The 27,154-nt window shown below is 39.6% G+C and overlaps 1 protein-coding gene across 4 annotated transcripts in view; it reads right to left on the bottom strand.

Moving 5' to 3' along the window:
* ITCH (itchy E3 ubiquitin protein ligase) overlaps window positions 1–27,154 on the bottom strand; it is a 148,752-nt gene that overhangs the window by 53,575 nt on the left and 68,023 nt on the right. For all 4 annotated transcript variants that reach the window (XM_008067625.2, XM_008067626.2, XM_021717385.1 and 1 more), the window contains 5 exons: window positions 16,379–16,536; window positions 14,046–14,235; window positions 10,523–10,618; window positions 8,021–8,195; window positions 2,106–2,175 (listed from right to left, as the gene is read on the bottom strand). In XM_008067625.2, the coding sequence (XP_008065816.1) occupies window positions 2,106–2,175; window positions 8,021–8,195; window positions 10,523–10,618; window positions 14,046–14,235; window positions 16,379–16,536 (689 nt within the window). The remainder of the gene's footprint in view (window positions 1–2,105; window positions 2,176–8,020; window positions 8,196–10,522; window positions 10,619–14,045; window positions 14,236–16,378; window positions 16,537–27,154) is intronic.

The raw sequence follows: 27,154 nt of genomic DNA, 5'->3' as shown, positions 1-27,154 counted from the left end.
AAAGAAGGACCTCCATGGGCAGTATCATTTACTAGCCATATCCATGTTGTCTTGACATGTCGATTTTTTCTCCATTACTTAGTAGTGCCTGAGCAACCTGTCTTGGGGACCAATATTTCCCAACAAGACTATCTAGAAATATGTTATTTTAACTTACTAAATATCATGAAACATATTCAGGTCTTTAAGATAAAATTCTACCTGGTTCCATAACTAGCTTTATTTTGTTGTTTTCCAGTTCCTAGATTCTATTTTCGTTTTCATGGAATACTGTTTCTGTATTGCTATTCTGAAACCTTGCTACAGCACTATGATTATGATGCAATAACATAACACACTTGGTAGGGTAGGCCCAGCTTGAAGTCTATTAACAAAAAATCTATTTTAATAACTAAGGTACCAAATACTAAATAACAGAGCATACTCATGTGCTTCACGGTAAAGGGCACAAAATCGTCACCCTAAATGTTGTCTTTCCACTGCTCTATTCCAACTCAAACTGAACTCTGTTTCAAAAAAAACAATGTGATTGCAATCTTTTTACTGACTTTTATAAAAACAGAGTCTCACTGTCACCTAGGCTGAATGCAGTGGCACAATGACAGCACACTGGAGCCTCAAATTCCTAGGCTCAAATGATCTTCCTGCCTCAGGCTCCCAAGAAACTAAGACCACAGGTGTGTGCCACCACATCCAGTAATTTTATTTTTTGTAGAGCTGAGGGAGGGGAAACTCACTATGATGTCCAGGCTGGTCTCAAACTCCAGGATTCAACTGATCCTCCCTCTTGGGCCTCCCAAAATACTAGGATTACAGGCATAGGCCACCATGCCCAACTGTAATCACAATCTTATTTAAAAGCTTTTTATTTTGAAAAAATCATTACTCATTCATATGTACCCTTCAACCAACCAGCTTCCTCCAATATGACATATTATATATAGTTCAATATCAAAACTAGGAAACTGACATTGATATATTACTATTAATTACAAACCTTGCTTAATTTTCACCATGTTTTTTTTTTAGTTGGAGTCTCACTCCACTGCCCAGGCTGGAGTGCAGTGGCACACTCATGGCTACCCCAGCGTTGACCCTCTGGGCTCCAGCAATCCTTCCACCTCAGCCTTCCAAATAACCAGAACTACAGGTGCATGCTACCATGCCCGGCTAATTTTTTGATTTATTGTAGAGATGAGGTCTCACCAAGGTGCCTGGGCTGGTCTCGAACCCATGGGGTCAGACAATCAACTCGTCTCAGCCTCCCAAAGTACTGGGATTACAGGCTGAGCCACCAAGCCCGGCCAATTTTTGCCATTTTAAAAGCTGAATTTATTTATATGAATGCATAGTTATATGCACTTTTATCCCATATATAGATGTATGTAATCACCACCATAATCAAGATACAGAATTGTTCCATCATCACATAAAAACCCCTTTGTTCTCTTATATTTGTACACACCTCCCACCTACCCTATTTCCTAACAATTACTAACCTGTTCACCATCGCTGGTTTTGTTGTTTAGAGAATGTTAAATAAATTGAATCATATACTATGTGATCGTTTGAGATTGACTTTCTTTACTACAAATAATGCCCATTGAGGTCTACTCAGATTACTTTGTGTGTCAATAGTCCAGTCCTGTTTAACACTTAGAAAAATAAAATAAGAGTCAATCCCAATAAACTCTATTATAATAAGAGTCAACTTAGAACATTTGTGGTATTTAACGCCTATGTGGTACTCTGACTTAAACTGACATATTCAAAAAACTTCCTAGATAGTCACTCAAGCAAGAGCAGAGTATCATCCATAAATATCTGATTTTTAAAATGACAGAATTCTGGCTGGGCGTGGCAGCTCATATCTGTAATCCCAGCACTTTGGGAGGCTGAGGTGGGAGGATCACTTGAGCCCAAGATTTTGAGACCAGACTGGGCAACACAGCAAGAACCCATCTCAAAAACAAAAAAAAGAAAAAATTTTTATTATTTAAAAAAGTAATAAATAAAATGACAGAATTATTTTTTAAATAAATAAATAAAAAGACAAAAAAAGAAAAGAAACAACAGAACCCAACGAAAAATCTCGTGGAACTTACCCCATCCAGGTGGCAAAGGACCAAGAGGATCAAATTCTTTATTTTGTGATGTAGCAAACAGATCTTGATTCTAAAAAGGACCAAAAAGTGAAAAAACGATTGGCAACTTAAACAGATTATTTAAGAGCAAATTTATGAGTTCTGATTTGCTTTCTCTGGCCATACATAACATATAGAGTTCACACCTCAAAGAAGCATCACATGGTTACAGATAAATGCCAATATACTTTAGCTGGGTAAAAAAACAAACAAACAAAAAAAAAACCTCCTACAAACATTATCTAACATTTAAAATTACTTAAAACTATATGCTCATATAGAATCTCATAAACTCAGCACCAAGATTCAACAATTATCAAGACATTATACAAATATGTAATCCTCATCCCCCAATACTGTATTTTCCTTCTTACAAATGATAATATATAAACATCCACCCAAAAATCATTCATAATACTAGTACCCAGTCATCAAATAGCTGAGAAAAATCTTGCATGTGTAGCTCAAACATAGATGATCATATACAGAACATGAAATATAGAAGGAATTATGAGTAGATGGGAAAGAAAGAAGAACAGGCTGTCAGATGAATAAAAGGGAAGAATTTCAGTTGGAATATGTTACTGAGCCTAAAACTGTATGAGTTATCTTAAAAGTTCTGTTTGCAATGATCACATTGATGGAGAGAGAGTTTTGGCTACATAAGATAAAATAAAAGGTGGAATCAACTTTTGGAAAAGAGAAGCAGGTGTCATCCTCATTCGGTAGGGACAAGGAGTGTGGTTTAGTTTAAACATATAATCAAATAGAGATAAGTATGTGATGACTCAATAAGAATTGGTTGCCGGGCTCAGTGGCTCAGCCTGTAATACCAGCACTTTGGGAGGCCAAGGTGAGTGGATTGCCTAAGCCTGCGAGTTTGAGACCCGCCTGGGCAACTTGGTGAGACCTCAGCTCTACAATAAATCAAAAAATTACCTGGGCATGGTAGCGCACGCCTGTAGTTCCAGCTACTTGGAAGGCTGAGGTGGAAGGATCGCCAGAGCCCAGCAGGTCGAGGCTGCAGTGGCTGGGAGCAGCCACTGCACTCTAGTCTGGGTGATAGAGTGAGACTCCAACTCAAAAAAAAAAGAAAAAGCTGGGCTCGGTGGCTCAGCCTGTAAATCCCACGCCTTGGGAGGCTGAGGTGAGTGGATTGTCTGAGCCCGTGGGTTTGAGACCCGCTTGGGCAACGTGGCAAGACCTCATCTCCACAATAAATAAAAAATCAGCCGGGCATGGTAGCGCGCGGCTGTAGTTCCAGCTACTTGGAAGGCTGAGGCAGAAGGATTGCCAGAGCCCAGCAGGTTGAGGCTGCAGTGGCCAGGAGCGGCCGCTGCACTCTACTCTGAGCGACAAAGTGAGACTCCAACTCAAAAAAAAAAAGAAAAAAAGAATTGGTTAAGCCCTTTCTTCTTCAGTAAGATAAAACAAATAAGAGAGGAATTGCTTTAAAAATCATTTTATTATTAAAAAAACAAGTAAAGGCCAAGTGCAATAGCTCACACCTGTAATCCCAATACTTTGGGAGGCAGAGGTGAGAGGACTGTCTGAGCCCAGGGGTTCCAGACCAGCCGGGGTAACTTGACAAGATCTCGTCTCTGCAGCAAATCAAAAAATTAGCTGGGCATGGTGGCACATGCCTATGATTACAGCTACTTGGAAGAACTGCCTGAGCCCAGCAGGTCAAGGCTGTGGTAGCCGTGAGCATGCCACTGCATGCCAGCCTGGGCAACAGAGACTCCAACTCAAAAAAAACCCAAGTAAAATAGGACAGTGAATACCATATACTTAGCACTAAGATTTAACAATTATCAAGACATTGCCACATTTCTTTATCTTTTTGTCCAGCAACTCGCTGAAGCAAAAATCTTACCCCTATATGTTGTAGTATGCTCCTCTAAAATTTATGGACATTTTCTTACATAATCACAGTCTCATTATCATACCTAGCAAATAGTCAACAATAATTCTATCATCTAATACCTAATCCATAATTAAATGCACAATTGCTTATTTGTTAAAATCAGGATCCAAACAAAGTTCTCACATTTTATTTAGTTGTATCTGTTAAGTCTCACTCTAGAGCACCTTCTCCATTCTCTCTGTTTCCTTTTTCCCAATGTCACACTAACCTACTACAGAAACAAGGTGGACTGAATGGGTTTTAGAGGATACAAAAGTTATGCCATTTCTGATTTAATAGCATGGAAGATAGAGCTGCCAAGAACTGGCCTTGCTCCTCCCGACTGACACAATTATGAAGAGGAGTGAGAGTAGGAAGGCCAGCAGGAAATTAAAAGGTTTGAGCCCAAGTTATAGATCAAGTCTGAAAAGTTTCGTTTATGACAAACTAGACTAATTTTTTTTTTTTTGAATCAAGAGTCTCACTCTGTCACCCAGGCTGGAGTGCAGTAGCATGATCATGGCTACCACAACCTCAACCTGCTGGGCTCAGGCAATCCCTCTGCCTCAGCTACCTGAATAGCTGGGACTACAGGTGCGCCACCACACCCAGCGAACTTTTTTATCGATCGTAGAGACGAGACCTTGCCATGTTGCCCAGGCTAGTCTAAAACTCTTAGGCTCAGGCAATCTTCTCAACTCAGCCTCCCAAAGTGCAGGGATTACAGGTGTGAGCAAGTAATAGCACCAAGCCTTAACAATTAACAATTAACAATTCCTTAAGACCCAAGTCTACCCTATTGGTTCTCCCTGGACAGATTAAACTGGGAACATGCACAATGAAGCCATGGGCCAGGAAAAGCCATTATACGGTATTTCATCATGGATCATATATCCATTCTGAGACTTAAGAGGCTGGATGTATGACAGTCTACTGCCCTGTAATAATGACTAGAACAACAAAGACTACTTCAAATGCTTGACAAAAAGACTGTTTTTCAGTAACACCCCACCATTTTTTAAAATGTTAAATTCATTCATGTCAGTTCACAACTTTGGCTATGTAAAGTGTAACTAAAATAGGCTGTTTAAATTCTATGTAATTTGGAACCGCTTTATAACATAAAATAATTTCAGAAAATTAGCCAAATTATTTTGGAGTAGAGAGAAAAAAAAGAATACGGACGATGAGGTAAAAGCTGTACTTCAATAAAAATTCCGACCAGTTACAGTGACTCATATCTGTAATCCCAGCACTATAGGAGGATCACTTGAGACTGGGAATTTGAGATCAACCTAGGCAACAAAGTAAGACTTTTTCTCTACAAAAAATCAGCCAGATGCTGTGGCAATCACCTGTAGTCCCAGCTACCTGGGAGGCTGAGGCGGAAGGATCTCCTGACCCAGGAGGTCAAGGTTGCAGTGAGCCATGATTGTGTCACTGTACTCTAGCTTGAGCGACGCAGTAAGACCCCAAATCAGAAAACAGAAATAAAGAGCAAACAAAAAAATTCCAAAGACTCTGAGTACTAAATTGGTCCAGTTTACAATAATCAATATACATAATAGTTGCTCCAGAAAATTTGCTAAATCTGCCTTTAAAAAGAATGTTTTAAAATATTAGGTACGGCCAGCCTCGGTGACTCAGCCTGTAATCCCAGCACTTCGGGAGGTTGAGGCAAGTGGATTGCCTAAGCCCGCGGGTTCGAGACCAGCCCAGGCAAACTGGCGAGACCTTGTCTCTACAATAAGTCAAAAATTAGCTGGGCATGGTAGTGCACACCTGTAGTTCCAGCTACTTGGAAGGATGAGGTGGAAGGATTGCCAGAGCCCAGGAGGTCAATGCCGGGGTGGCGGTGAGCATGCCACTGCACTCCAGCCTGGGCAACAAGAGTGAGATTCCAACTCAAAATAATAATAATGACAGTAGTAGTAATAATAATAATAATATAAAATATTAGGTACTACAAAAAAGAGATAAAGAGATAATGGGCAGATTTACAGATGTGGATATGAAAGAGACAAAAGATAATAACTAACATTTCTAAGTATTCAGTATGTGTCAAATACATTAGAAAATTTATTTTACAAAATCCTCAAAAAAAACCCTCAAAGGTAAATATATATAGTAGAGGTATTGTGTGTGTGTGTGTGTGTGTGTGTGTGTGTGTGTGTGTGTGTATATATATATATATATATAGTATAGAGGTAACCATATATATATATGCATATATATTTTAAGATAAACTAAATATAAATATATATATTTTAAGATAAAGTAAAAGAATCTTTTTGAGTTGGAGTCTCACTCTGTCGCCCAGACTAGAGTGCAGTGTCCACTCCCAGCCACCGCAGCCTCCACCTGCTGGGCTCCGGCGATCCTTCTGCCTCAGCCTTCCAAGAAGCTGGAACTACAGGCGTGCACTACCACGTCCGGCTAATTTTTTTATTTATTGTAGAGATGAGGTCTCACTAAGTTGCCCAGGCGGGTCTCGAACCCGCGGGCTCAGGCAATTCACTCACCTCAGCCTCCCAAAGCGCGAGATTATAGGCTGAGCCACCGAGCCCGGCTTAAAAGAATCTTAATGAGGTTAAATAAGTTACTCAAAGTCATATAGACAAGTAACTGTGGAACCAGGATTCAAACTTGTCTGGCTCCAAAGTCCATGCTCTTTCTCCTGGACACACATGTGGAGAATAGTTTTAAAGAAGGCAGGCAAGCTAGGCAATCAAACCTAAAAGAAATTTGGCCTGGCATACCAAAGATGATTATAATTTAGAAGGAGAGTAAGATGCAAAACAGCATAGGAAAAAAAATGAAAAAAGGGTAAGGTAGGTAAGAGACTCAAATTTCATCTCCAAAACTATTGGGTAGAGGAATATGGTAAAAACTGTCTAGACAAAGTGGCAGGAAAAATTGTTAAATGAAAGAAACGCATCCTAGTCATAACCAGGGAGTAAAGGGAAGCTTCTGATAAAAGTGAGCTGTTTACATCAGTGAGTGATAGCTATTATGATGACGAAGTACAATAAATAGGAATATGACGAAAAGGGAAGAAAGCAATGCCTGGTGAGGACAGGAAAATGAAAGGTACTGTTTTACTGTGATGGATTCTAACTGGGATGGTACTGATGGCAGTGGAGGGGAAGAGATGGTGATGGAAAGAGTCAGCTCTTGTTTGGCACAGAAAATCAAATTTGTCAAAGGACTATTTTCCTTTCCTCAGAGAAAAGATCTGTGATACTTTATGACTTGAAAGATTATAACAAAGAAAGCATTAACTTTGGTATACTTATCACTATTACCTCAATAATACTCTAAAAGAAAATATATCAAGAGATATTCTACCCTGAACATACTTGATCTCGTCTAAAAAAAACTATGTAAAATGTAAACCATTTATTTCCAGAAAAGAACTGTTTTTATAACAAAGATAACAGTTCTGGAGCCAGAATAATATAATTGGCATACTCCTATAAGGAATCAAATTTCTTTAGTATCCCAGAGTACCAAATAATTCATTAGATAAGCTTTATCTCTACACATTAAAAAGTGATTCAACTTGATTAGCAATTCTGCACAATCATGTCCAGAGTCAAATACTCTTAGACTCAAGTCTCCAAATGTTCTGTTAAGTCGAGGTAGTACTAAATTTGGAATTGTTTTAATTTTTTTCAAACTTCTTGGGTTTACTTTTACTATTCTTTTATTCATGGATTTTAAGGTGTCCTAACTTCTTTTTTGTATGTCTCTGACATTAAAAAGAGAAGGAAGTTGGACTTGAGGAAATTACAAGAATAGACAATATACAGAGAATACTCCAGACAAGGTCTAAAAATAATACATACTAACAGCAACAAATGAGTTGCCACACTACTTGTGCCTGTTTTTTAGTGCTTTACATGACACACGCTGCAAAGGGTTAAAAATGGAATACTATTCTTAGTCCATTATACAGCAGGCTGCTTACCCCATAAATGAATCTCTGGTTGAACTGTTGCATCGCCCCTTGAAGCTGACTACGTTGTAGCTGCCACTGTTCATAGTTCCGGACAGATTCCACTGTTGGCCTCTGCCACGTTGTTGTTCTTGTGAAATGGTCAACATAATAAATACGTCCCATGTTATCAACACGCCGCTCCCAGCTAAGTGAGAAAAAAAAGCTAATTCAACAAATACTTGTGAAACAGGAGCCTTAATTGTGCCTCTGATTTACAAGAAAAAATATTTTAAAACTAAGTAAAATTTTTTTTAAAACTTGTGAAACAGATATAAAGTTTTACTTTAAAAGCTACGTTTAACTTACCTGAAGTCTTACATTTTTTTAAATGGTCTGTAAGTGAACTTAAGAGAAATGTTTCTAAAAATTTCTTAAGATGCATTAGTCACGCTAGGAGCAGTGGCTCACGCCTGTAATCCCAGCACCTTGGGAGGCAAGCAGAGGTGAGAGACTGCCTGAGCCCAGGGGCTTGACACTAGACTGGGCAACTTGGTGAGACATCATCTCTACAGTAAATCAAAAGATTAGCCAGACATGGTGGTGAATGCCTGTAGTTCCAGCTACTTGGAAGGTGAGGCGGAGGGATCACCTGAACTCAGCAGGTTTAGGCTGCGGTGGCCATGAGCATGCCACTGTACTCCAGCCTGGGCGACAGACTTCAACTCAAAAAAAAAAAAAAAAAGATTAGCTGGCTGTGGTGATGCATGCCTGTAGTTCCAGTTACTTGGAAGGAGGAAGAAGGATTGTCTGAGCCCAGTAGGTTGAGGCTACAGTAGCTATGAGTGTGCCACTGCACTCCAGCCTGGGTGACAGAGTAAGACTCTAACTCAAAAAAGAAAAGAAAAATAAGAAAAAAGTTATCAGTTTCTTTCCAATGTTCTTTTTATTGCTACAACCAAAATAAGGACACAAATTGTATAGTTTTCCAAAATATCAAAAAGCATTTTTTTCACATGAATACAACTACCTTCTTATTTATTACTGTAAATGCAATTTAAATAGCTTGCAAATGCAAGATATTTAATTAAGTAAACGTTGATAAGATAACTTGATGATTTCTGCCTCATTGTTTAGGGTTGTTTCCAATATCCAGATATTATAAGTAGTAAAATAATAAAATATTAGTACACTAAACTTTTTTGTTCCTCTGAATTATTTATTTAGGATGAATTTCCTAGCAAGGTTATTATTATGGAGATATAAACATATATGTATTTTCTGTAAGTGTAATTAACGTATTCTACCACCAGTAATCTACAAAGTTCCTCATCATCACTTGATATTATTTGATAGTTTTTTTTTTTTTAATAGGAGTCTCTGTTGCCCAGGCTGGAGTGCAGTGGCACACTGCTCACGGCCACTGTAGCCTCAACCAGCTGGGCTCAAGCAATCCTCCCGCTTCAGCCTTCCAAATGGCTGGAACTACAAGCATGCACCAACATGCCCAGCTACATTTTTGATTTATTGTAGAGATGAGGTCTCGCCAAGTTGCCCAGGCAATTCTCTCACCTCGGTCTCCCAAAGTGCTGGGATTAGAGGCATGAGCCACTGAGCCTGGCCTTTATTTGATAATTTAATAAGCAAAACAGTACCTTTCAACATGTGTTTCTTGACAATTACTAGCAAGGTTAAACATTTTTCCATGTTTCCTATTATTTTCCTTGGGTTTAAAATACATTTTTTTTCTTCCAATTATTTTAAATAAAGTACATGCTAAAAGCTAAATACAATGTATATGTCCTTAACTTCCCCAACTATTTGGCAATGACTTCACTATTATATACTATAATTTTTTATATAATAGAAACTTCACCTTATTATATATTACAGGGGCTATAATTCTTATTCAGTTAAATAATTACTCTTAGCCGGGCTCGGTGGCTCAGCCTGTAATCCCGCAGTTTGGGAGGCTCAGGTGAGTGGATTGCCTGAGCCCACGGGTTCGAGACCCATCTGGGCAACTTGGCGAGAACTCATCTCTACAATAAATCAAAAATTAGCTGGGCGTGGTAGCGCACACCTGTAGTTCCAGCTCCTTGGAAGGCTGAGGCGGAAGGATCACCGGAGCCCCAGCAGGTCGAGGCTGCGGTGGCCGGGAGTGGCCACTGTACTCCAGTCTGGACAACAGAATGAGACTCCAACTCAAAAAAAAAAAAAAAAATACTCTTGAAGGAACTAATCCTAAAACTCTGCAGTTCTGAGCCAGGTAAATAGTTCAGACAGAAAAACTTGAAGAACAAGACCTATAGGGTGTTTAGGTCAGAAATGAGTGAAAATAAAAGTTATTCATGATGCTCTGAATAAATCAATTCTCTAGCTCTCTTCTTTCTAATTTTCACCTACCATAAAACAAAGTGGATAGAGAAGGGACTGACAGAAAGAGGAAAAACAACAACGTCAGGAAGACAACATGTAGCTACAATCCACGACTCTGACTGAACACAACTGTCCTTTTTAAACGCAGACACTTACCCAGGAGGCAGAGGTTCTGGTCTATCCCACGTGGTTCTTTTCTCAACATGATCAACATAGTAAACTCGCCCATGCTGGTCCATTCTCTGCTCCCAACTTAAACACAAAATTAAGAAGGCTGGTGGGGTACTTGTATAAGCAGCTTGGCTTTTTAATCTCGTCTTTGTCTTCTTCTCTTAAATGACCATATTATAGAACTGAGGCAAATAATCATGCCAGTTTATAAAGAAGATATCAACAGAATTTAGGAATAAAGTCAAGAAATGTCATCTTCTGAGGGTGCCACACAATGAAAGAGATTTTTTTTTACACAACTGTCTCCTTTAGGAGACAACCTGTATTTCTAAAGAGGCTGGAGGTCAGTCGATCTAGGAGACCAAAAGTCACTCTCAATCTCATCAGGGTATACTCAAGGAGCTTAGAAAAGAATGCATTAATTAAAGTTGTAAAACCTAGGCTAAGCCGGGCTCGGTGGCTCAGCCTGTAATCCCGCGCCTTTGGGAGGCTGAGGTGAGTGAATTGTCTTGAGCCCGTGGGTTCGAGACCTGGCAGCGAGACCTCATCTCTACAACAAATAAAAAAATCAGCCGGGCGTGGTGGCGCATGCCTGAAATTCCGGCTACTCGGAAGGCTGAGGCGGAAGGATCGCTGGAGCCCAGCAGGCAGACGCTGCGGTGGCCGGGAGCGGCCACTGCACTCCAGTCTGGGTGACAGAGTGAGACTCCAACTCAAACAAAACAAAACAAAACAAAACAAAACAAAACAAAACCTAGGCTAGGCATGGTGGCTCATGCCTGTAATCCTATCACTTTGGGAGGTGGAGGCAAGACTGCCTGAGTCCAAGGGTTCAAGACCAGTTTGGGCAACTTGGTGAGACCTCGTCTCTACAATAAATCAAAAAAGTAGCCAGGCATGGTGGTGGACACCTGTGGTTCCAGCTACTTGGAAGGCTGAGGCAGAAGGACCACCTGAGCCCAGAAGATAGAGGTTGTGGTGGCCCATGTGAGTGTCACTGTACTCCAGCCAGGATGACAGAGGAAGGGAAGGGGAGGGGAAGGAAGGGGGAAAGTTATAAAACCTAAACATATACTGAAGGGCATTAATCAGTCTGAATTCTAGATTAATTAAAATTAAAAATAAAAAAGGGGGGAAGTCTGCAGATTAGCAGAGTATTCTAGTCTCCTTGGTAGGGTTATCCTCAAAGTGAAGAATATAGGAGCAAACCATCATAGCTTGGAATTAATAATGACTTCTAAAAGCACTCAGTTTCTTTTTGCTGATCCCTCACACAAACAACCTTCTAATTTGGCTTCCGAAATTGTAGACATTCCAAAAGGAAAATTACCTATCAACATAAGAAATATAATCTGTGTAGTAATTAAAATGATCACATGAGATAATTTATCAGCCAATTAATTAATTTTGATTAGCATTCTGAGCTCTGGTTTAATTTAATGTCATTATGTATATGTGTATAAAAATTACACTCAAGAGTATCTTAACACATTTGCACCTAGCAAATTTTTCACTTTCCTAATACTGATTGTGGGTGAAAATAAAAAAAAAATCTGAAGCTGGTTGCCACAAACTTCTGCTGTTAAGCACAAGTGAAATGATCTTTTCTAAATTGTCACCTTTTAACAATATAGCTGAAAGTTGCAGACATATCCAGTATTTGCCACAGATATCACTCTGACTAGCATTCTGTACTTTGTATTTTTATTTGAATTATAAACCGAATATATATTATTCAGAAACAGAATTTGCAAACAAGTAAATTCACATAAGCGGTAACCAGGAACAGAATCTGTAATGATGTAATTTCACATCAGTGATCTTGATGAGTTAAAAACTGGCCAGAGGTGAGGCGTGGTGGCTGTTAACAACTGTGATCTCAGCACTTTGGGAGGCTAAGGTAGGAGGGTTCCCTGAACTGAAGAGTTCAAGACAGCCTGAGCAACCTCAGCTTTACAAATATTTAAAAACCTGCAAGGTGTGGTGGTATATGCCTGTAGTCCTAACTACTCAAGAGGCTGAGGCAGAAGGATCACCTGGGTCCAGGAAGTCAAGGTTGCAGTGAAGCGATGATCATGCTACTTACTGTACTCCATCCTGGGTGACAGAGTAAGACCCTGACTCAAATTAACAACAACAACAACAATAACAACAACAAAATAATAAATTGGTCAGGCATGGGGCTCATGTCTATAATCCCAGTACTCTGGGAGGACTAGGTGGGAGGATTGTTGGAGCTTAGAAGTTCAAGACCAGACTAGACAACATAGTGAGACCCTACTTGTAAGAAAAATAAAAAAATTAGCTGGGTATGGTATCACACATCTGCAGTCCTAGCTACTCAGGTAACTGAGGTGGAGGGATCACCTGGGCCCAGCCCACAAGGTCAAGTCTGTGGTGAGCTATGATCATGTCACTTCACTCCAGTCTGGGCAACAGAGTGAGAACCTGACTAATCAAAAAAGAAAGAGTATCTTAAAAATACTCAGTAGAGGGCCAGGTGCGGTGGCTCATACCTGTAATCCCAGCACTTTGGGAAGCCAAGGCAGGATGATTGCTTGAGCCCTGAAGTCCGAGATCACATATCAAAAATAATGGCAATATAGCAATAATAATCAAATTAGGGTGGGCACTAATTTCTCAGTTTTCTAATTTTTTTTATTTGAGTTGGAGTCTCACTCCATCGCCCAGGTTGGAATGCAGTGGCACATTCATGGCCACCTCAGTGTCGACCTGCTGGGCTCAGGCAATCCTCCCACCTCAATTTTCCAAGTAGCCAAAACTACAGGCATGCACTACCATGCCTGGCTAATTTTTTTATTTATTGCAGAGACGAGGTCTCGCCAAGTTGCCCAGGCTGTTCTCGAACCTGCGGGCTCAGGCAATCCTCTCACCTCAGTCTCTCAAAGTGCTGGAATTACAGGCTTGAGCCACCACACTTGGCCAGTTTTCTACTTTTTTGAAATTTTTATTTGTTTATTTTTAAGTTGGGAGTCTCATTCTGCCACCCAGGCTGGAGTACAGTGGCACGCTCATGGTTAACACAGCCTAAACGTGCTGGGCTCAGGTGATCCTTCTGCCTCAGCCTTCCAAGTAGTTGGAACTATAGGCATTCGCCACCAGGCTCACTTTTTTTTCAGTCTTCTACATTATCTATTACCTTGCTATAATAACTTCACAATGAAAAAAACTTGATTTCAAAAAGGGGTACTTTTCCCTCTTAAAGAAAGAACAATTTGCATTACGTGATTATTTTATTACTTGGCCTTGGTTACCTTTCAGGGTTCTTTAATTACAAAATATATTGTTCCATTTTGCCCTGGTAACAAGGGAGGAAATTTCAAATATGGTGAGCTTTCTTTGTTGACTTTGACTCCAGACCCCAAAAGAATCAGTTATAATAACTTGAAGAAAAGTTAGTGAAAGAATGGATTTAGCGTTATTTTCCTTATTAATGAGCATATGCAGAAGACTAAAGAAAAAAATATTAATCAAAAAAGTTACTCACCCAGGTGGTAAGGGAGCTTGACTTACAGGATTTAATGGTCTGGGGCCTGAGCCTCCAGATATAGTAAGAGGAATGATTAATCCAGATGTTGCTCCATCAGATGTATTTGTATTTGCATTGTTTGGTGGCAGAGAGCCTGTACTAGATCCATCACTTTCAGAAGTGGCAGATGGTGAGCCATTGACAGACGCTAGAAAAAATTGGGGGAAGATAGGGGAAAAAACCTTCTATTTTCTGAAATCTAAATTCAGAATAGAATTTTAACTTTAAAAAGTGGAAATGCAGATAACAAATTTGAAACTCAAGATGTGGATACATAGGTGAAAATTACTTAAAAAATAAATAATGGGAAATAGCCCATATCCCACTAAATAGCCCTGTTTACTTCTTGGGTCCTGTCTACCCCTACACCTCATTATTAATTATAAGACATATATAGATCCTCTGATTTCCCGATGTCATAGGAAAAAAAACTTTTTGAATAGGAATATGTTAGTATTCCTTGGTATTATGAGTTCATTTAGTAATTTTCCAGAGCCTTAAAACTGCTTTCTGATGAAACCCTAAAGATCAGAGACCAATTCTTAATGTTGGTTATAAAATATGGAAGATCTGACTGATAAGCAATAAAATTCTTACAATAGTAAATGTTCACTCATTATATCACAAGAAATACTTGTTGACAAAACAATTCCTATAGGAAGTCACCAATACTATGACAAAGAGGTATACAGTCTTAAAGACTTAGAATATACGAGGGGAGACCAAAAAAAAAACAAAAAACAAAACCAGAATTATCTCTTGGAGGACAGGTTCCTTGTCGTACCCTCTGAATTTGTTCCTCCAGATCTAATGGTCAACCAAAGTTTTTATCTGGAAGTTTTGAGAAAGATGCATCACAATTTGCAGAAGAAACATTATAAGTTGTAGCAAACAGGTGACTGGTTCTTCCACCATGACAAATCACCTGCCCACAATGCACTGAGTGTTCAGCAGGATCATACCAAAATTGGCATGATCCTCATGCCCTACCCTCCCTATTCACCCCATCTTGCCCCAAGAGACTTTTTTGTTCTTTCTGTAGAAAAGAACAGAAAGAACAAAAAAGTCATTAAAGGGAAACATCTTGGCAATGTGGAAGAGGTAAGATAAAAAACGCCAGAAGCACTAAAAGGCATCAAAATTGACTAGTTCAAAAACTGTTTTGAGCAATGGAAAAAGCATCCCAATAGGTGTACTGTATCAAACAGAGAGTACTTTGAAGGTGACTGAAGTTTAAACATGTAAGAATACACAATTTTTTATAAATAAATTCTGGCTTTTTTTGGCCCCCCCTCCCCCTTATACTGTTGACAGGCTGGGTGTGGTGGCTCACAACTATAATCCCAGTTCTTTCTTTAGGAGGCCAAGGTGGGAGGATCACTTAAGCCGAAGAGTTTGAGACTAGCCTGGGCAACATAGCAAGACCTCATCTCTAAAAACAAAAAATAAATAAAATTAGCTGGGCCTGGTATAATATGCCTCTATTCCCAGTTACTCTGTGGGCTGAGGCAGAAAGGACTGTCTGATTCCAGGAGTTCGAGGCTGTGGTAAACTCGGTTCATGCTACTACACTCTAGCCTGGGTGACAGAGTGATCACAACTCAAAAAAAGAAAGTATATATTGTTAACAAAATTATCTACAGAAGAAGGGGAAGATGTATAATTCAATATAATTATACATTAAAAAATGATTTGTAGAAAACTAATTTAATTTCCTAATAATATTTGGTATAATTACTTTGCATTCCCTGCCCACACTAGCAGAGGGAAATAATAAAAGATTAAAGATTTGTCCTGGCTAATCAGGAAATTGGATATTCTACCTATAGGTGCTCACATTTTAACTACACCAAAAAATGCTCATTTGTTGTGAACTTTGGCTTTAAAATCTTAATCATTTAGCATTGTTGGGTTTTCATTTACGAATTGTCTTTCTGCAGGATATAAGGAAATAAGCAACCAGATCCTTCACTATATGGCATGCTTGTGTCACATAGTCACAAACCATGCGAAAAAGTTTCAATGTTATCTGTACTGTCAATAATTTATATAATGCACATGTGATTTTCATTTTCAATAGAGTACTGCCTCAGTAATTCCACCCAGAAAAGAAAAATTTATGAAAAGGCACTTTTTGGTTGCCTATAGAAAGATCATTCTTCACCAAAATCTTAAATGTTGTAAAAATACAGCCAAAGTGCTAACCTAAAGGAAACTCCTGACCCTTATCTGAGGATCAATTTCCAAACAGCATTATTTACAATCAGAGTACTGAACGCTGGAATACACACCTGGTCTACGTGGGGTGGGTGGTGGTGGTCGTGAAGGTCTTGGAGGTCGAGAAGGTTTAAAACCACCATTTGAGAGTGATGGAGAATTATTGCCATTGGCTCTCCTATTTTCACCAGACCCTGCATCCTCAGGGTCATCTGATTCATTTGTGTTCACTCTGAGTAGGAAGGACAGAAAAAGAAGGAGAAGAAAAAAATAATAAATGCTCCTTTAGGAACATGAGAAAAGTTTTTTAATTTTAGACCAGTCCTATCAAATATATAAAGAGCCCTTGGGTAGAATCTTATATAACTCCCAGAACCCATCCAGACATAAAGTGAGGGGTTGCCCAAAGGCACAGAAATACTTAAGACCACGCAAAACTATTAAGTATGCTGGCTCATGTTTCAAATAAGTCATCAGAAGGCGTTATATAAGCATAAACAAAGTCAAGTTCTCGAAATCTCAATGCTTTTATCACAAGCACAAATAACTTCACTACTGGCCAGGTTTGGTGACTCAGCCTGTAATCCCAGCACTTTGGTGAGAGGATTGCCTGAGCCTGTGGGTTCGAGACCAGTCCGGGCAACTTGGCAAGACCTCATCTCTACAATAAATTAAAAAACTAGCCAGGCATGGTGGCGTGTGCCTGTAGTTCTAGCTACTTAGAAGGCTGAGGCAGAAGGATTGCCAGAGCCTAGCAGGCTGACGCTGGTGCAGCCATGAGTGTGCCACTGCACACTAGCCTGAGCAACAGAGTGAAACTCCAACTCCAAAAATAATAATAATAACTTCACCATCCTTTTTTTCTTGGTTTCCATAGGTTATAAATATCAAATCAAATTTGAGGCAGGGCTGGCTTTCCCATGCTAGGAGAACAAAGTACATTTATTCCCCGGGAACTGGGCACTGTTCCTTCATCACAGTACAATAGTACTATACAAAATATTCAGAGATAGTTGTCTAGAGTAGAGGTGCCCACAGACAATTTTTTTTAAGAAGCTGCTATTTCTTCGAAGAAATGGCATCAACTGAAGGGAAAGAAAAGGGAGAACACTCACAAAAATGTCAGACTGAAAGTTACTACTACCGTCAACTAAATGCAGTTGATACCTTTTCCCAGGGAGGATCTAATCATAGATTAGAAACAAGAGTTTAAGGGGGCCAGGCGCAGTGGCTCATGCCTAAAACCCAGCACTTTGGGAGGCTGAAATGAGAAGACTGCCTGAGCCCACAGTTTTGAGACCAGTCTGGGCAACTTGGCGAGACCTCGTCTCTAAAATAAATTAAAAAATTAGCCAGGTGTGGTGGCACGTGCTTATAGTTCCAGCTACTTGGAAGGCTGAGGTGGAAGGATCACCTGAGCCCAGCAGGTCAAGGCTGCGGTGGCCGTGAGCATGCCACTGCACTCCAGCCTGAGCAGCAGAGTGAGAGATTCTACCTCAAAAACAAAACAAAAGAGCATAAGGGGCCAATTTCTAGATGCCTCAGGTAGGGCTCTGATATCTACTATCTGCTAAACACTACATGGTATTAATCCATACTACTGCCATTTTCAGAACAAGCCTGAACAAAATAAAATCTAACAGATTCAAGAAATAGAGAGAAAGCATCATGTATTAATTTTTTTCTATAATACATGCACTGCAGTGTTTTTGTTTTAAATAAAAATGGTATGCATTTAAAGTATACAATATGATATTTTGATACACATAGACACATTGAAATAATTACTAAAGGCAAGCTAATTAACATCTCCATCTCCTTACATAGTTAACATATTCTAAAAGTCATTTTGAACCGTGCTCCCCAGAAATCCTTTAGGGCCTTTTTACTCCAAATGTGGTCTCTGGACCAAAAGCACAGGCACCACATAGGAGCTTGTCAGAAACGCACAATCGTGGAACCTATCCTAGCCCTACTATATCAGAACTAGCATTTTAACAAGATACCAGATTACATGTACAGACAGTAAGGTATGACAAGCACTGCTTTGAGGGTTCCTCAGATGCTTATTGAATAAAGGGAACACCTCAGTCAACTGGCAGTGTCTGGTTAGTGTTGATTGCCTGCAGGAAGGTCACACCACTCGAGAATAGCATCTAAATTCAGGAAGAGTCAGCTTTGACACTGATCCCCTTTCTCTAAATGAGGTTGTCAACCCATTTTGAGACTCTGCGTATTGCCTCTCCATATGATTTTAAGCATTTACTAGTTAGTTTGAAATAAGAGTTCTTGTTGCTTTTTAAATGACAACAACTGGTAGAATGGACTAAAAGTGGGAAATTGATGTTTCTAGTTCTGACACTGCTACTGATGAGTTAGTTATCCGACCAAAGACAAGGTATTTAATCTCGCTGCACTTTAATATCCATTATCCTGACTACATAATTCCTAAAAACATTTTAGTTAGAAAGTTCATAATGAATCGGACATCCAGTGCTAGACAAGTGTTAGGAATATAAGAGGAAGAATATTCAGGGCATGAGGTAAACCTGATATGATAAAGGTACAACAGAAATTGTATTCCAAAAATGCTATAATTTGTTGTTGAGGGTTACAACTGGGGAGATTTTTAATATCCATGCTGATCACTTGTCTGACATCCTGAACTGAACATAGTTATCTGATAACCTGTGCATTATGATTCCTTAAATTTCCTTGATACTTAGAAATGGTCCTCTTCCTGGATCTTGAACTCTAAAATCCCTCTCATTACAACTTCCTACAGCATCCTTTATTCAGGCTCATCATGACCTTCAACCCCTTTCAAACTTCACAGTTCATCAACTTCCTTCAAGTCTCACTTGGGCTTCATTCTTTGTTCACTTAGGCTACTTTCCCCTTTCCCTAGTATCTTTAATTATTTTACCTATGCTCAACTGACTTCCCTCCCAGTAATCCTGTCACTACAACTAATCCCTCTCCTACTTTTCTCACTACCATTTTCTGAGTCCAACAGATAATACTGGAAATGTTCCAGTTGAGATGCCAGGTGTATTTTAGTAGAGTAAATAAACTAGCATATTAAAGAAGCAGGCTGTTCCACAAATGGTCCTGATAAATTTTCCACTGGGTCCAGTAAAAAAAAAAGTTCTGAGGTTTTCACTTCCAATGACTCACAAGATAAAAAGGCTTCCCACTCTGTGTTAAAAAGAAGTCACAGCTAACCTCTGCTGGGAGCTAGGGAATTAAAAACAACAGGTGACTATGACAATCTAGTAGTAACACCATGGGCTCAATGAAATTAGTGAACTGGTGTTAAAATTAATAATAAAAAAAGTTAGTAGGTCAGGCACGTGCCTGTAATCTCAGCACTTTACTGGGGTGGGAGAGTTGCCTGAAGTCAGGAGTTCAAGACCAACCTGGGCAACAAAGCAAGACCACATATCTACAGATAAATTTTAAAAATTAGCCAATCATGGTGGCACACACCTATAGTCCCAGCTACTCAAGAGGCTGAGGCAGAAGGATTGTCTAAGCCTAGAAGATCAAGGCTGCAGTGAGCCATGATCATGCCACTTCACTCCAGTCTGGGCGACAAAGTAAGACTCCAACTCAAAAATAATAATAATATAACAATAATAATTTGGTAGGATAAAGAGCTCTTACTAGGTCATGTACAATCATACAGACTTGGGCAAAAGATAGAAAAACTTAAATCGTGCTTCATCGGTCTATATCTTTCTGTATAGAAAGTATTCAATTTTTTTTTTTCAGTTGGAATCTCACTCTGTGACCCCAGCTGGAGTGTAGTGGCACGCTCATGGCCACTGCAGCCTCGACCTGCTGGGCTCAGGCTATCCTTCAGTCTCCAAGTAGCTGGAACCACAGGCATGCGCCATCACACCCGGCTAATTTTTCTTGATTTATTGTAGAGATGAGGTCTCACCAAGTTGCCCAGGCTGGTCTTGAACCCATGGGCTCAGGCAAAAGTGCTGGGATTTTAGGTGTGAGCCACCACGCCCGGCTGAGGACACATCCAACTTTCTAAAGCTGGATTATGACAAAGAGTACAAGGCAACATTGGCTACAGTCGATATTATTAAAATTCAATTAAGTTATCCATACTGCTTGGAAACCAGTAGTTTCCTACATCTCTAATTCACACCTGGCCACATTCCCAGTGTCCACTGCAAACTTTTTTTGCCTCCTCAAATAAATTACCCAATCTGTAGGTGACCCTGACTCTTCCTCTTCCCTAAATGATGATAATCTGCTATTCCTCAACATTCTTCTCTACTTTCCCATGTATGAAAAAAAATTCCTGTGGTTCCAGATACTTGGAAGGCTGAGGCTAAAGGATCACCAGAGCCCAGCAGGTTGACGCTGGGGTGACCATGAGTGTGCCACTGCACTCCAGCCTGGGCGACACAGTGAGACTCCAATTCAAAATACAAAAATTATCTGCAATTCCACATCTTGAAAATAATTACAACTAAGAAAAGAGAATGTCTCTTGCCAGTTCTTTTTCATTGGCTATAACTGCAATCATTTATACTGTATAATGATTTTACATCCTGGGTCGGTCTTTATTTGTTGTTACTCAATACTACTGGGCATTACCCCTGGATTTTTAAAAAACACTTTGAATGAATGCAGAATATCATATAGATATCCCATAATTTAATCACTTTAATTTGTCTTTTTGTATTTTTTATTTCTTTCAGATAGAATATACCAGCTGGGTCAAAGAATGCAATTTCTTTTTTTGAAGTTGGAATATCATTCTGTTGCCCAGGCTGGAGTGCAGTGGCATGCTCTCAGCCTCAACCTGCTGGGTTCAGGCAATCCTTTGGCTGACTTCAGCCTTCTAAGTAGCTGGAACTATAGGCGTATACCACCATGTCCAGCTAATTTTTTGATTTGTTGTAGAGATGAGGTCTCGCTAAGTTACACAGGCTGGTCTTGAACTCGTGGGCTCAGGCAATCCTCTAATCTCGACCTCACAAAGTGCTGGGATTATAGGCATGAGCCACCTTGCCCAGCCTAGAATGCAAGTATTTTGAAGACTGAAATACTGATTGCTAAATTGTTCTTAAAAATTTTTTAACATCATAATTAATCTGTTCTCCCATCAGCTAAATACGAAATAACCATTTTACCATAAAGTTTAAAAATCTTTATATATTTGGGCCGGGCACAGTGGTTCACTTCACTTCTGTAATCAGAGTATTTTAAAAGGTGAGGCGACTTTGTAATGAGGCTGTTTGTTTTTTTTTTTTGGCATGTTTGAGTTCCTTGTAGATCCATTATGTAAGGTCTCTGTCAGACATACAGTTGGCAAATGTTTTTTCCCAGTCTGTGGGCTGTCTTCCTGCTCTCTTGATGGTTTCTTTGGCTTTGCAGAAGACTGTCAGTTTGATGAGGTCTCACTTGTCTATCTTATCCTTTTTTTTTTTTCTTTTTAGAGCTGGAGTCTCACTCTGTTGCTCAGGCTGGAGTGCAGTGGCATGCTCACAGCCACCCGGGTGTTGACCTACTGGGCTCAGGCGATTCTTCTGCCTCAGCCGTCCAAGTAGCCGGAACTACAGGTGCACGCTATCACGCCTGGCCAATTTTTAAAAAATTTTATTTATTGTAGAGACGAGGTCTCACCATGTTGCCCAGGCTGGTCTTGAACCTGCGGGTTCGGGCAATCCTCACACCTCGGCTTCCCAAAGTGCTAGGATTATAGGCTTAAGACACCGTGCCTGACCCTATCTTATCTCTTATGGCATGGGCACTTGGGGTTTTGATCAGGATTGGTTGTCAGTTCCAGTTTCCATCAGGGTGTCCCCTGTATTTTCTAAGATTCTTATAGTTTGAGGTTTTACGTTTAGGTCTTTGATCCATTTAGAGTTGGTTTTTGTGCATGGTGATAGGAGGGGTCTTGTTTTAATCTTCTGTATATGGTCAGCCAGTTTTCCCAGCACCACTTACTGAGTAGGTTCTCCTCTCCCCAGTGGTTGGTGGTGTAGACTTTGTCGAAGATAAGTTAGTTGAGAAATTCAGGTTTTGCTTCTGGAATCTCTATCCTGTTCCATTGGTCTATATATCTATTCTTGTACCAATACCAGGCTGTTTTGATTATTGTAGCTTTATAAAAAAGATATGAATAGACGCTTCTCAAAAGAAGACATATGAGCAGGCAACAGATACATGAAAAAATACTCAGCCTCATTAGTCATCAAATAAATGAAATTAATTTCATTTATTAACCATACTGAGATACCACCTAACTCCAGTCAGGATGGCTATCATCAATAATTCAAAAACAATAACAGATGCTGGAAAGGATGTTGGTGGGAGTGTAACTAATACAACTTCTATGGAAAATAGTTTGACGATTCCTAAAAGATCTAAAACTCAACCTTCCATACAACCCTGCAATCCCCCTATTGGGTATACACCCGGAGAAACTCAAATCATTCTATGAAAAAGACACCTGCCCCCGTATGTTTATTTCAGCATTTTTTCATAACAAAATCATGGAACTAACTGTGCTGCCCACTGAAAAAGGACTGGATAATAAAAATGTGGTACATATACACAATGGAATATGAAGCAGACATAAAGAAGGACAAAATTATAAATTTCACAACAACTTGAAAGGACTTAGAGTCTATAATACTGAGTGACTTATCACAGAAACAAAGAACGAGTATCACATGTTTTTACTCCTAAGCAGGCCTTGAACAATTATTACAATACTACAAGAAAAAGATTGGCAGTAGTGGGACTCTGCTGGGGTGCAGGCACATCTCATCAACAAGGGTACCTGCATAATGAACATCTGTATGCCTAAACCTGAACTGTACCCATCTTTGAAATAAAAATAGTAACAAGAGGTAGAGGCAAGAGGATTGCCTGAATCCAGGGTTTGAGACCAGCCTGGGTAACTGGCAAGACCTTGTCTCTACAATAAATCAAAAAGTTAGTTAGGCATGGTGGTGAGCGCCTGTAATTCCAGCTACTTGAAAGGCTGAGGCAGAAGGAACGCCTGAGCCCAGCAGATAAAGGCTGCAGTAGCCATGAACGTGCCACTGCACTCCAGTCTAGGTGACAAAATAAGACTATGACTGGAAAAAGAAAAAAAAAGTTGCCAATTTGGTAAGCTAAAATGTCAATGCTATTTTAAAAAAGAAGTTGAGGCCGGGTTTGGTGGCTCAATCTGTAATCCCAGCACTTTGGAAGGCCGAGGCAAATGGATTGCCTGAGTCCGCGGGTTCGAGACCTGCCCAGGCAACTTGGCAAGACCTCGTCGCTACAATAAATCAAAAAAATTTAGCCGGGTGTGGTAGTGCAAGCCTGTAGTTCCCGCTACTTGGAAGGCTGAGGTGGAAGGATGGCCAGAGCCCAGCGGGTCAAGGCTGTGGTGGTCAGAAGCGTGCCACTGCCCTTCAGTCTGGGTGACAGAGTGGGACTCTGACTAAAAAAAAAAAAAGAAGTCGAACAGCTCATAAATTTACAGGCCATTTGAGTTTCTTCTTTCATGAAATGTATAAATTTTGTACATTTTTCTGTTATGAGAGACTAGTTTTCCTTATTTGTAAGAGATCTTTACAGTGAGGATACTCAGCTGTCACACTGGTTAAATATTTCCTTTGTCTTTAAATTCTATGCTTTTAAATATATAAGAGTTTTCTATTTTTATATTATTAAATTTATTCAGCAATAAGTTAACTATTAATTTTTTTCTAAAGATTTTATAATTTTTTTAAAACGATTTTTTAAAACTTGAAATCTACTCTGATCTTTAGATCAGCAAAAGCACAAACCTGCTTTTTTCTTTTTCCAGTCAATTTTCCCTAGCTTATTAATCTAAGACCTCATTCCCTTCAGCAACATTTGACAATATTAAATATCTCATCTTATGAAAACATTTTTCTGTCAACTTTTAACACTGCTTTTGTAATCTGGACTCCCACCTCTAACCATACCTTCTTTGGTTTGTCCTCTTCCTCTTATCCACTAAATACAGGTCCCTATAGCTCTGTTCTTGTCTTTCTTTTCCTTCTCCACAGATTTTTTCCTTAGGATCCCAAACCCCCAGACTTCAAAAGTCATCTCTTAGAATGATGTCCAAATCAGAATCTCTGCTCTTTGTCTCATTCCCACTCTCCGGAACTAAATTACCAAAAAAATGTCGGCGGCCTAGAGTAACTCTGTTAAGCCCTCCCTTCTGTCTATATTCTTTCATCCTATCATCTCCTTCTCTTCTATGCTGTGGTTCTAGGGATGGGGCTCAATACCTAAGTCCCACTAGTTCCACCTTAATATTTTACTTCTACTCTTCCTTCACTACTGCCCTAGTTATAGCCTTCACCACCTTTCACTGGATTACTATACCAACTTCCCATAAAGATCCTCCAACCTTCATTTACCACCATATAATCCAAACTACATCACTGTCAAAGAAAAGAACTTTTCCTATAGAGGTCTGATCATATCAATCCTCTGTCCAAATATTTTTGAAGACATTCCTCTACATTTAAAAAAGAAAATTATAAGCCTTTACTTGTAAGCCCAAACCTCCATCTAATACTAAAAATAGCTAACATTTATTGAGGCCTAAGCACGTATATGACATCATTCACACTTTAGGTAGCAGTAAAGCATGATAATTATGAGCTCAGATTCTAAAGGTAATGCAGTCCCACATTAAACTGAACCACTTACACTAAGGCATTCCCATATTTAACTGTGTCACTTACACTATCATCTCAGGCAAGTTCCTTTCCCCTTCTAAGCCTCAGTTTTTTCACCTATAAAAATGAGAGGACGGTACCTATCTCATATAAATGTTTAAAAATTAACTGAAAGAAAAGGAGACATGTTCAGCATAATACCTAGCAATAAGAGGCAATACATTTTGCTACTCTCCAACTCACCATCTGATGTTTATCTTCAGTCAAACACTGTGACTCAAGATTTCCTATAAAATACCCCACACTCTTCCCCACTTCCATGGCATTGTTTTTCTTCCTTTCATTTAAAATTCCCTCCTTGGCCAGGCACAGTTGCTCATGCCTATAACCTTAGCACTTTGGGAAGGTGAGGTGAAAGAACTGCCTGAACCCAGGGGTTTAAGACCAGCATGGGCAGGGCAACTTGGCAAAACCTCATCTCTATAATAAATCAAAAAAGTAGCTGGGCATGGTGGCACAAGCCTGTAGTTCCCCCTACCTGGAAGAATCGCCTTAGCCCAATAGGTCAAGGTGTGATTGTGCCACTGCACTCCAGCCTGGGGGACAGACTCTAACTCAAAACATAACATAACATTAATAAAATGTAAAAAATAAAATTCCTTCCTCCTTCCAATTCCTTCAAGAAATGTATATCCAAATTATAACTATGTTTTAAGGTCTTAGATCAAATACTATTTATTTCATAAAGCCTTTATACATTTATATACTACTTTAATTATATCTTTTAAAATAAGTATGTACTATTTTCTAATAACAAATAAAAAATGTAAAAAAAAGATTCAAAGTAGCTCTGAAGTGAAAGGGTATGACATTAAGATAGAGTAACATCTCCAGAAAATTCTGCAAACTTGCATTTTTTTTTTTTTTTTTTTTTTTTTGAGTTGGAGTCTCACTCTGTCGCCCAGGCTGGAGTGCAGTGGCACGCTCACGGCCACCCCAGTGTCAACCGGTTGGGCTCTAGTATTCCTTCTGCCTCAGCCTCCCAAGTAGTTGGAATTATGGGTGTGCACTACCACATTTGGCTAATTTTTTTATTGTAGAGACGAGATCTCGCCAAGTTGCCTGGCCTGGGCTAGAACCCATGGGCTCAGGCAAAGTGCTGGGATTACAGGCTGAGCTACCGAGCCTGGCCAGCATGGACTTTTAAGAAACAGACTTTGTTACATAACTGAAAAGATTTCCCATAATAGTATGTTCCAATCTGAGAAAAGCTGTGTGTCTAACCATAGTGGTTCTCAAAATGTAGGCCCTGGTCTAACAGAATCAGCATCACCTAGAATCTTACTAGAAATGCAAATCTTGAGCCGCACCCCAGACCTAATGAATCAGAAAGTGTGGATGGGATTTAGTAATCTGTGGTTTAACCAGTCCTCCAGCTGACTCTAATGTACTTCAAAGTTTGAGAAACATGTCTATACTAAAATAGCACTGGTGATAATTTTAATTCTTTTAATAAGTTTGAGTTCTTTAATAAACTGTGAACATAAAACGGGAAATAAATTTTGAAAACCAATTTGGAAATCTATACACTATACAGAGTTGTCAGAGAAACCACCACCACATTTGCTATGAAAAGTTATTAGCGACTGGGCACTGTGGTTCAAGCCTGTAATCCCAGCACTTTGGGAGGCTGAGGTGAGGAGATCGCCTGAGCCCATGGGTTCAAGAGCAGCCTGGGCAACTTGGCGAGACCGCATCTCTACAATAAATAAAAAAAAAATTAGCCAAGCATGGTAGCATGTGCCTGTAGTTCCAGCTACTTGAAAGGCTGAGGTGGAAGGATCACTGGGGCCCAGCAGGTCGATGCTGGGGTGGCCGTGAGCAAGCTTGTCACTGCACTTGATCCTGGGCAACAGAGTAAGACTCCAACTCGAAAAAAAAAAGCAATTAGCTGCTAATTATGTGCTACTATGGCTATGTTCCATTCTTTCACAATCTTGCAAACCTCTGCTAATTGCAAAATACATATATACATCTGATCTATACTTAAATTTAGATGTTAAAGAACCAAAAAGCTAACAAAATAAGGTCATAAATATTCAAATCAGCTGGGCTCAGTGGCTCAGCCTGTAATCCCGCGCCTTTGGGAGGCTGAGGTGAGTGGAC

The sequence above is a fragment of the Carlito syrichta genome, unplaced genomic scaffold (genome assembly GCF_000164805.1).
Source record: "Carlito syrichta isolate Samal-C Ts95f unplaced genomic scaffold, Tarsius_syrichta-2.0.1 Scaffold309724, whole genome shotgun sequence".
Lineage (NCBI taxonomy): Eukaryota > Metazoa > Chordata > Mammalia > Primates > Tarsiidae > Carlito > Carlito syrichta.
The sequence above is the reverse complement of the archived record's forward strand: the minus strand, read 5'-3'. Positions and strand labels throughout refer to the sequence as shown.